The sequence below is a fragment of the Alligator sinensis genome, unplaced genomic scaffold (assembly GCF_000455745.1).
Source record: "Alligator sinensis unplaced genomic scaffold, ASM45574v1 scaffold1398_1, whole genome shotgun sequence".
Lineage (NCBI taxonomy): Eukaryota > Metazoa > Chordata > Crocodylia > Alligatoridae > Alligator > Alligator sinensis.
The window spans coordinates 230,817-240,767 of NW_005842417.1; the positions used below are offsets into that span (position 1 = coordinate 230,817).

Genomic DNA, 9,951 nt, shown 5'->3' on the forward strand with positions numbered 1-9,951 from the left:
ATTAAATATATGAAATCTTCTCATGCTAAAACAAATCAGTTAAACAGCTTTGGTAACCTAGTATATAGTTAGCTTTATGTAAATATTTTGCAAACATCTCTTCCCCCCAAAAATCCCTAAATACCATGTGTATATTTATATATAATATACATATTTCCTGAGTAAATTGTTAATTATGATTATTAGGACGGTTTGGCAAAAGACCCAACTGTATATTACTAAAATAGATTTTTAAATAAACATACAATTAAAACATTAAAATAAATACGGAATGTTTCAGAAAATTATAGTACCATAAACGTATGTTAATAACCACATCATTTCAATTAAGTGCATACTAAATTATATTGTTACTCTTTTTAACCCATCGAGGCATCAGTAAATCTAACTTTTCTAATCCTGAGTGATACATTTATATCACCTGCCAACATCTCTCTTAATGTAACATTTAATACAACTCTAAAGTCTCCATCATTTTTTAAATCTAAAATTCTGTAACAAGGACAACTTCGTGGGAAAATTTGGTTTAGATTGGCAGCACAACTTGCTGAAGCATCATTAAACACCGATTATTCTCATCACGCTTTTGGCAATTACCTGAAAGGTTAGACACCCTGTCACAATAATAATGCATAAAAGTGTGGACCATTCAGTGTGGAGTGACAGGATAGAAAATTAGATTATTTAGCAATCATTTTGGCACTTAAAAGAACTACATAACGATGCAAAAAAAAAAAAAAAAAAAAAAAAAAGGCCAACAACTATAAAATAACTCTTAAATGGCATTTCTAAAATAGGATACATTGTATAACAAATGAAAAAATTAGCCTAGCCACTCACTGGTTACTCAGTTGATGACTTGAGTCATAACCGACACAGAGCTTGGGGCAAGTGGTCAAGGAAATGCTCAGCTCCTGCCCAGTTCCCCTTATTAATAAAATCCTTATTTTATGAAGTAGACACTGCAGTATACCAGCAATATTAAAACTTCAGTAACACTATTACAAGTAGTGTGTCGCGACACCAGAATCACAGTAATAAAACTGCAGTACTGATCGGTTATGTTATTCTCGTTTTGTATAACCTAGCAAAAAAATATGTCTAGTACATTACAATGCACTTATTCCTTCTCCCCCCTTTTGTTTTTTTTTGTAATTTTTTTGCTATTATTCAAAAATCTGCATTGGTTCTTCAGGTTTTTCTTCTTTGCTTCCCTTGTCTTCGTGTCCTGCACTTTTTTCTTGCGTGCTTGCACTCCTAGGGCAAAGCTCTTCTAGCGCCCTTTCAACTTCCTCCTGTTTTACGGGACTGCTCAAGGAAGTTTGCGGTAGAGTCATCTGCAACGCGCACCATAAAGCGGTACGAGCCTTGCGTGTGGAGACAGCTAATTCTTTGATGGCGACTGCCAGAGCAAGGACATCTACAAAGGCAAAAAATACAAAGCCAGGTTACAACAGGACTTTTACATAAACGTGACAGTACCCACTGTCCAGACAGTCTTTTGAATTGAACCAACAATTAGTACTAGGCTATAGAGAGAGATAGTAAGCTGTGTCAGGTCTTAAGTCGGGCAAAATGCGGGGCAGAATGGCACCAGTCCGTAGTGTGCTACCCATGGCCTGCCTCCTACTAGAACGTCATTTTGCTCAAGAAAGATTGTATTTGTTACTGCAGAGCAATATTTCTAATGCTTCTTTTAGACCAGGACATATCTATACTGGCTCCCTGGCAAGCCTGGGACAGATGCCAAGAATCAAGGCTAGGCAACTTGCTCCTACTCTGCCTGCACCCAAGCCCACCAGTTAGGCAGAGTAGATGGCTGAGATGGGGTCCTGAAGGCATGGTCCAGAAAAGACCCCAAGTCACCTACTTGAGGTTGGGCAAGCACAAGTAAGAGCAAGTGCATGGGGCTGGATTCTTGCGAGCTCTCCTGGGTACAGCGGGAGGTCATACGGATGTACCTGCAATCAGATACTAGAGCTTCCCCGATGCACGAGCTGCCAGCTCAACTCTAATTCCAGAATCAATACAGCTAGTTCCAAAGTACAAAGCAGAAGTAGCAAATTCTTTATAGCAATCTTCAAGATGACACCGATAACTTACTTGTGACATCTGTGCTGATTCCTTTAACCAAGCGATGGTGATGCCGCTGCTAAGTAAGACAAGCCTCACCAGCCTTTGAATGCTCTATTGAACTTGATTAGTATTCAATTAGTGTAAAGCAATAAAAATTCAAATGTTTCAAATATGAATCTTTTCATCCAGCAGTGACAGCAAGATCATCCAAGTTGACTCCAGTCACCAGTAGTCTCCACTGGAAACAGCCTAAATATCCATATGAGACTAGGTTTCCTCTTTCTCTACTCTCCCCACTTAGGCTAGCAGCTGGACAATACCTGCGGTAAGCTAGTGGTGTCTTTACTGCTCAGGCTGTGTTAGGGAGGACTACCATGAAGACAATGTGCCGTCCAACTGTTTCCACTTTGAATGCAATGCAGGATGATGAAATGTTGTGTAGTCGCCTTTAAAACAGTGGTAGGCACGCTTTGGGCATATGCCAAAAAAGGAACCATACAACATGCTTTTAGCATGGAGGAGCACAGAGTGGAAGGAAGTGGACAGGGCATACTCTCACAGGAATACTCCCTTGCACCATCCAACGGGATATAGGCATAGCCTCTTATACATAGGTGACATTTTTTGAACCGAGGCCAAGTCACCCTTTTCTAATTCCACAGAAACTGCTAAAACATGCCCAAGTGCTATTCACAGAGTTAGACCTGGTTAACTATTGCCTAGTATGAAATATTCCGTTTTCTAAGCAATCTAGCTATAAGCTGTGTTCGGTCAATTGAGGCCAAGATGGTAGAAGTAGCAGAGACTGAACAGTCCAGATAGGTCAGGGAACAAGCCGAGCGATAGTGAAGGGCAAACTTGTGATGTAAACCAAAGTACGAAGTAGGTGGGAGTCACTGGGTGGACTAACTCACCTCTAGCATTTCCAAGAAATGGTTGTACATAAAGATATAGCATTTAAGAGCCACAGACTTGAAATAATTTCTGAATACAGACGACATATCTAGAAGATTCCAAAGAATCTGTATAATGCTCCTAAGAAGTCAGAATCTGTTGTCTCTGTGAAGACAATGGCCAATAAGCCATTATCATCAGTTTCTTCAGCAATCCCTCGCAGTCAAGGATGATCGTCTTCCATGATTGTCTTAGCTTTGTGACTGAAGATGGCTGATGAAGCCTACCTTTCCCACCTCCTGTTGTTGTCGCGAGGTTTCAAAGTACTGAGATCCCTGCAGTAGACTCTTCCTCTGTTTGGGGCAGTCCCGAGAGATAGTCTTCCAGGAGTTAATACTGATGTTGTATTTTTTTAAGTTGGCCTTGAGGACATCCCTAAAGCGCTTCCTCTGCCCTCCTCTTGAGCATACGCCTTGGCTGAGCTGGGAGTCTGGAGTTGGACATCCGGATGACATGGCTGGCCCAATGAAGTTGAAAATGAAAGCAGTTGACTTTGGAGCTTTTTGGGGGTGTTGCTGATAGTTCTCCATGTTGGGTACAAGAAGATTGTTGCCAATGAGGCCTCAAGCACTCTCAAATCAGCGCAGATGCTTAAATCCCTAAGCAACCTAGCATGACAAGAGAGCGTAATGCTTCCTCTGTGTTGGCAATGAAAAGCTCACATCCCACAGAACAGAAAATCTGATGTTTGTACTCTGTTAGGGATCCCCAGTGGCTAGAAATATAAAGATCTCCTCATAGTAACAAATGCAGAAACTGCAGCATTTGAGGGCAGCTTGGGTGGTTGTACATGCCCCTACCTCACCTTCTGCAACAAACCGCTTTAATTCCTCTTCATTTTAAAAAACGCTGCCATCGGATGTAGCCACAAAAGCCTCATTAAGATCTTCGTACGTAACCAGCACAGCTCAGTTATTGAAAATTCTCATTTGGAGGAGACTTGATGTCGAATCTTTTGAGGGGTTCCTTTACTTTCAGGGTACGTCTTTACCACTTTGGCGGCACTTCTGGGATTGCTGGAAAAAAGAGTATGCCCTGCCCCTCTACTCCCACTCCACACGTGCCAAACGCAGAAAAGAGGTGCGCACACACCTTCCACACAGACATGCTAAGGACAGATCTCAAGAGCTGCAATAGGAGGTGCTCACAGTAACCTGCAGAACAGTCAGTCTCATTTCTCAGTTTGCTGCATGCAGAGGAGGCAAAGCTGTGTTTCTTGGTAGCCTTCTCAACTGCTTTGTGGAAGGAGTACAGACATGCCATTGGTATTTGGATGCTGCTTTCTGGTGGCTGTCTTCCATCCACTGCAGTAACTCCTAGTCACAGCAGTGTCTATTGAATATAGCAACAGCTTGAAGCTCTGGTAAGAGACTTGAACATGACAAGCTCCAGAAAAGCAGGCATCTTGCAGGGTAATTTAACTAACTCAAAAAGTCCTTCGCTAATGGGGTATTATTACAAGATGTCAAGGGGGAAGAACAATGTCACACAAGCTCCAGGATCCCCAGTGTGTCAGCCATTACATGAATCAACTTCAGGAACTCCTGTAGTCATCTAGTGTCAAGATAGAGGGCACAGGGACTACAGCACCATCCAAGGATAATGAAGGGTATATACAAGCTGGGGCAAAATGATCCTCTGCTTGCAACCCTTCCTCAGAGCCACCAACAATCTGGCTAGCAAGCAGTGAAGTTTTCTGTGCTGGTGGCTGAGTTTCCCTGCCCTATACGCTAAGTTCCTAGCAGAACCAGTAGGACAATTATGACGCTGCGTGGTAGTTGTCATTTTACCCATTAGGGAGGGGGGTACTGATGGTCTCAAATTTACAATAAATGATAATATAAGTATAAATATTGTTAAAAAAAAAAAAAATCTACTGTTCCAAAAAATCAGAGACTGGAATACCCTGACCTTAACTGAACTTTCTGAAAACCATTTTATCACATGCCAGGGAAACACTCTGTTTTATTATATAACAACATCTCCGTGGAAATGCTGATTAAAACTCTAAATGGGTCCTTTCTACTAAGGCTGACTTCCCAACAAACGATCTGTCTATGCCCAGTATTAAACAGATCCATCCAGTCTTAGGATCCAGTATTAAACAGTGAATCCTAAAGCGGTAGAAAGCACCTTCAGCCCTGCTTAGGATGTCCAGTCATTGACTTGGATTAGAAAAATAAGCAGTTCTACTCGATGCCAAATTAGATCATAGTACTGAGCTTCGTTCTACAAGCTGCCGTCTTAAAAATTTAAGTGCGTAAATGTTTAAGTCTAGCTAAATGAATGTGAAAGTAATACCATATTTATTTAATTCCAAGATGATATCCCCCATTTAAAATGTGGGGAAAGCCCCTGGTCCTGGACTTGTGTACAAGGTGGTGGGGGGCAGGTGGCTGCTGCGGCTCAGACTCCAGCCCTGACCTGGGGGCCGGATTTGGAGCCGCAACCGCTGCCCACCCCCTGCTGCCTCTGCCCTCCCTCCTGAAGCCTCCTCAACCCAACACCCTACTGCCTGGGTCCAGCTCCAGCACGGCTCTGGTCCCATATTGCCCCAGGGCATGGAGCACATGCTTGCCCCGGACCCAGCCCAGCCCAGCCCAGCCCACTACCAGCAGCAATGGCAGCAGTTTGGGCTGGAGCTGCTGCAACAGCTGCTGTGTGGCTAGGAGGGATCAGCCATGAGCTCCGTGCACTGGGCCAGACTGGTGCCAGAGCCCTGCTGGCATTGGGGCCACAGGGTAAGTGGTGGTGCAAGGGCGGGCAGCAGAGGAGCCGGGGGGGCATCTGGGGGGAAGACACTAGGGCACATGGGCAGGCAGAGGGGGCGGAGGGTGGGGCAAGTGGTAGTGGGGACAGGACACTTGACTCCCCCACCTCCTGTGTCCCACAATGCCTCACCACCACCTGGCCCTCTACTGCCTCCCCCTCCATATGCCCCACCACCTGCCTCTCCCCCATTGCCTCTTCACCACCTGCCCTCCTACTGCCTCCCCCCTGCCACTGCTTTCCCTGCTCCACCAGTGGGAAGATTAATTTACAACGACCCTCCAATAATTAGATATTGTACATGGAAAATTATTAATTTATAAATGCTCCATGTACAAAATCCAATTCTTGGGAGGCTGTCTTAAATTGAGAGTCATCTTGGATTCAGGTAAAGGCAGCAGATGCAAAAGCAATACTAAAGACAAAGCTGCCCTTCGGCACATTTCTGACTATAAACTGTCCTTGGAGCGGTCTTTTGATCTTCATGTTCATTTTACAAAGAAATGAATGTGCAAGATAAGATTGCAATCTCCTTGCACAAAAATAAGGAAGCTATCAAAGAGGAGTTTATTTATATATCAACAACAACAACTGGTTAGCTTCCTGGCAATTAGGAAGCTCTTTAGTAAGCAACCTAAACGAGGTAGAGCAATGCTAAATGCTCGCAGCCAACGTTTTCGTAGCTTGTTGAGAAGGCAGGAGTGCTAGGAGGAGAGCAAATCTGATGCAAATCACAGAACAGTAGACAAAGCACTGAGCGAGAGCCAAGCATGACAAAGGCAGAAATGAAGCACGTTGCAAGTTCCTCCATGTAGCGCTGCCAAGGCACTTGACTTCTGTCGCATAACAATTCTTGCTATTCCTCAACAGAAGTTACAAATCATGCCAAATTTGTGGTGGTTTTGTGACAGATAAAACATCCATTCAAGAGCAATCTACTGCTGCACAATTTTCACTGCGTAAGCCAAGAACAAAAGACTGCTGTAAATCACCATTAATGAAAAAACTACGCATTTGCTCAAATGAGCATAGCCTGAAATTAGGGACACGATTTAGTAGATTCGTCATATTAAGTATCCCTTTTCAATCATAGTCTACTTTTTTTTTTTTGCAGGAATGAACCTCATTATCACTTAGTACTTTAATAGTACAAAGATAAAAAACTCAAGATTATTTAATATGAAGAAGATTGCCGAGATTGTTTTCTTTTACCGTTTAGACCTCTCTCTCTCCCCCAAAAAAGGTATTTTCTAGCTGAAACAAAAAAACAAAACAGTGACAGTAAAAACTGAGTAAGCTCTCAGAAATTACCCGATGCAAAGGAAGAAGTTTATTTTTCCTTTTTAAAAAGGTACATGGCACAGGAAGGCAGTGTCAAAGGCTGCAAGTCTTTTTTCGAAGTTGCAATATTTAAAACCTGTTAACAGGGATTGTGCTACCACATTTGCATAGCTGATCTTTTAAAAGCTTTGAGAACCACCAAATAATACAAAGCATTTACCTTTCTCACTATTATAACGAGGCGCTCCTTGTCTCTGCAGACTAGCAGCATTAACGATCTCATCCTTACGCCTTGCTTGTGTAATGTGGATGGCTTCTAAATGATGCTCCAGAGTAGCAGATATGTTACCATGGACCGGACTACCTTGAAGCCTTTCCATTTTTCCTATTAAGGCGAGTACCTAATGGATGGTTGGAAGATACCAACATTAAGTGCTTAAATGTCCAGGGGGAAAACAAACCAATGCACACATTTATCATCTGATACTACCGACATCCAAATAATACTCCGAGCTTACTCTGGCCTGTTCCCGGAACTGGTCCACAATTAAACGATCCACTCTTGAAGGGTTAGCAGGAAGTCGAGAAACAGGAGTGTTATTTGAGCTAGATACCCGCTTTCCTGGAAAATTTCTTGCAAGATCAGCCTCAGCCTAAAGAGAAAACACATCTGTTTAAAATATTTAGCAATTAGTGACGTTCTATCATCTACGATAATGGTTCCCACGGTTTTTTAGATTCAAAGCACTCTTCAGAAAACACCACCTCTTAGCTTTCGCTCATTTTTTGACTACGGAAAAAATAAAAGAGCAATTCTTCTCTTGCAGAGATCTCGGGACCACAACTAGTCAAAACATTTTTGATTCTCTGGATTCTCATTTGAAATCTTTGGTTTTATCTGGTGAATTATATGCAAGTGTTTCTACTCCTAACAGTGCTAATACTGCATGACACCCTTAAAAGGGTTTCACTGCACCCTGGTTGAGAATCACTGGCGTAAGCTTTTCTTTTAAATTAATATTTAGATACATTAGAAATGTGCCTGCCAGTTTTATTCTTTGTGTACATTCACAGCCCAAGTCAGGATTAAATACTACAAAGCTGATTTTTGGCAGTAAAAATAAGGACATTTACCCAATTTACAAGTACAACCTAATAGAGGCAACATATGTAACCAAACAAAACTACCTTTAAAAAGTAAAAACAGCAGGCCTAGCTTCAAGCAAACGTTGTTCCTAGAAGGTAAAACTCTAGCTGTTGCACCAACACAAGGTTTAAATGCCCAAGTCAAGTGCCTGATCAGCAGGGATCCTGGTTTTCTCTGATTTAAAAAAAATCCCAAGTTTTGGTTTAAAAAAAAAAGTCACCCCAAATCCACATTTCTCTCTGATTTTAAAAAATCCCCAATTTTCAGTTTAAAAAGTCACCCCAAATCCACATTTCTCTCTGATTTTAAAAAATCCCCAATTTTCAGTTTAAAAAGTCACCCCAAATCCACATTTCTCTCTGATTTTAAAAAATCCCCAATTTTCAGTTTAAAAAGTCACCCCAAATCCACATTTCTCTCTGATTTTAAAAAATCCCCAATTTTCAGTTTAAAAAGTCACCCCAAATCCACATTTTTCCCATGATTAAAATGAAACACCATGAATATACAGATGTATATCTATATGCATGTTTCATTTTGATCATGGAAAAATGTGGATTTGGGGGGGGTTAACTGAAAACTGGGGATTTTTTTAAATCAGAGAAAACCAGGATCCCTGCTGATCAGCCTACTACTTCATTCAAATCCCTCAGATGGTCAAATACTGAGACTATTAGGAAATGCATTAGATCACGTCAACTAATGCTGATAATGTGCTTGAAATGCCCCGTGGATAGTCTCAAGTAAAACATAAGTGCCTCAAGATGATGCCAACCCTGAAAAGGAGACCATCCACATGGACATCAAACTTGCACGTGAGAACGGACTAGGAAACACCAAATACAGGGCAGATAAAGTCTGAACATAGCCAAAAGAATCCATTTCTGGAGTGGGACACCGCTGACATTTGAGATTTGATAAAAATGACCACTAATTCTTCTTCCTGGCCCTGCCTCAATTTGTGTTGAGTTGAATACTGAGCCACAAGAATCTGTCATCAGTGACATGGATGCGGGTGCGAAGTGTACTCTGTCCAAGTTTGCAGACGATGCTAAATTGTGGGGGTGAAGTGCGCATTCCGGAGGGTAAGGAATGATTTCAGGCAGGCCTGGACAGGTTAGAAAAGTGGGCAGTACACAATAGGATGCAGTGCAACAAGGACAAGTGCAGAGTGCTGCACCTAGGGCACAAAAATATCCAGCACACCTAGCTGGGAAGTGACCCTCTCCGCAGCACAGACATGGAAAGGGATCTCGGAGTCGTAGGGACCTGGACATCTTCAGCCTCCACAAGAGAAGACAGAGATCTTGTGGCCGCCTACAAATTCATTAGGGGGACGCAGCAAGAGATTGGAGATGCTCTGTTCGCCAGGGCACCTCTTGGGGTAACAAGGAGCAATGGTCACAAACTGACAGAGAGCAGTTTTAGGCTGGATACCAGGAAAAACTTCTTCATGGTAAGGGTGACCAAAATTTGGAATGGGCTCCCAAGGGAGGTGGTGTTCTCCCCTACCCTGGGAGTCTTTAAGAGAAGGCTGGGTAGCCATCTGGCTGGGGTCATCTGACCTCAGTGCTCTTTCCTGCCCAGGCAGGGGGTTGGACTCGATGATCTCGAGACTCGAGGGTACTCGAGTACCCTCGGACTCGAGGATGCTGAAGGCACTGGCCGACGTCATTGCACAGCCACTGGCAGGGATATTTTGACCCCTTTTGGGCGTGGGCCAA

General features: G+C 42.8%; 1 protein-coding gene across 4 annotated transcripts in view; it reads right to left on the reverse strand.

The window, feature by feature from the left end:
- Positions 1 to 734: 734 nt before the first annotated feature.
- LOC102387707 (meiosis-specific coiled-coil domain-containing protein MEIOC-like) overlaps positions 735 to 9,951 on the reverse strand; it is a 29,539-nt gene continuing 20,322 nt past the window's right edge. For all 4 annotated transcript variants that reach the window (XM_025211640.1, XM_025211641.1, XM_006030064.3 and 1 more), the window contains 3 exons: positions 7,599 to 7,733; positions 7,301 to 7,481; positions 735 to 1,420 (listed from right to left, as the gene is read on the reverse strand). In XM_025211640.1, the coding sequence (XP_025067425.1) occupies positions 1,167 to 1,420; positions 7,301 to 7,481; positions 7,599 to 7,733 (570 nt within the window). In that variant the 3' untranslated portion in view covers positions 735 to 1,166. The remainder of the gene's footprint in view (positions 1,421 to 7,300; positions 7,482 to 7,598; positions 7,734 to 9,951) is intronic.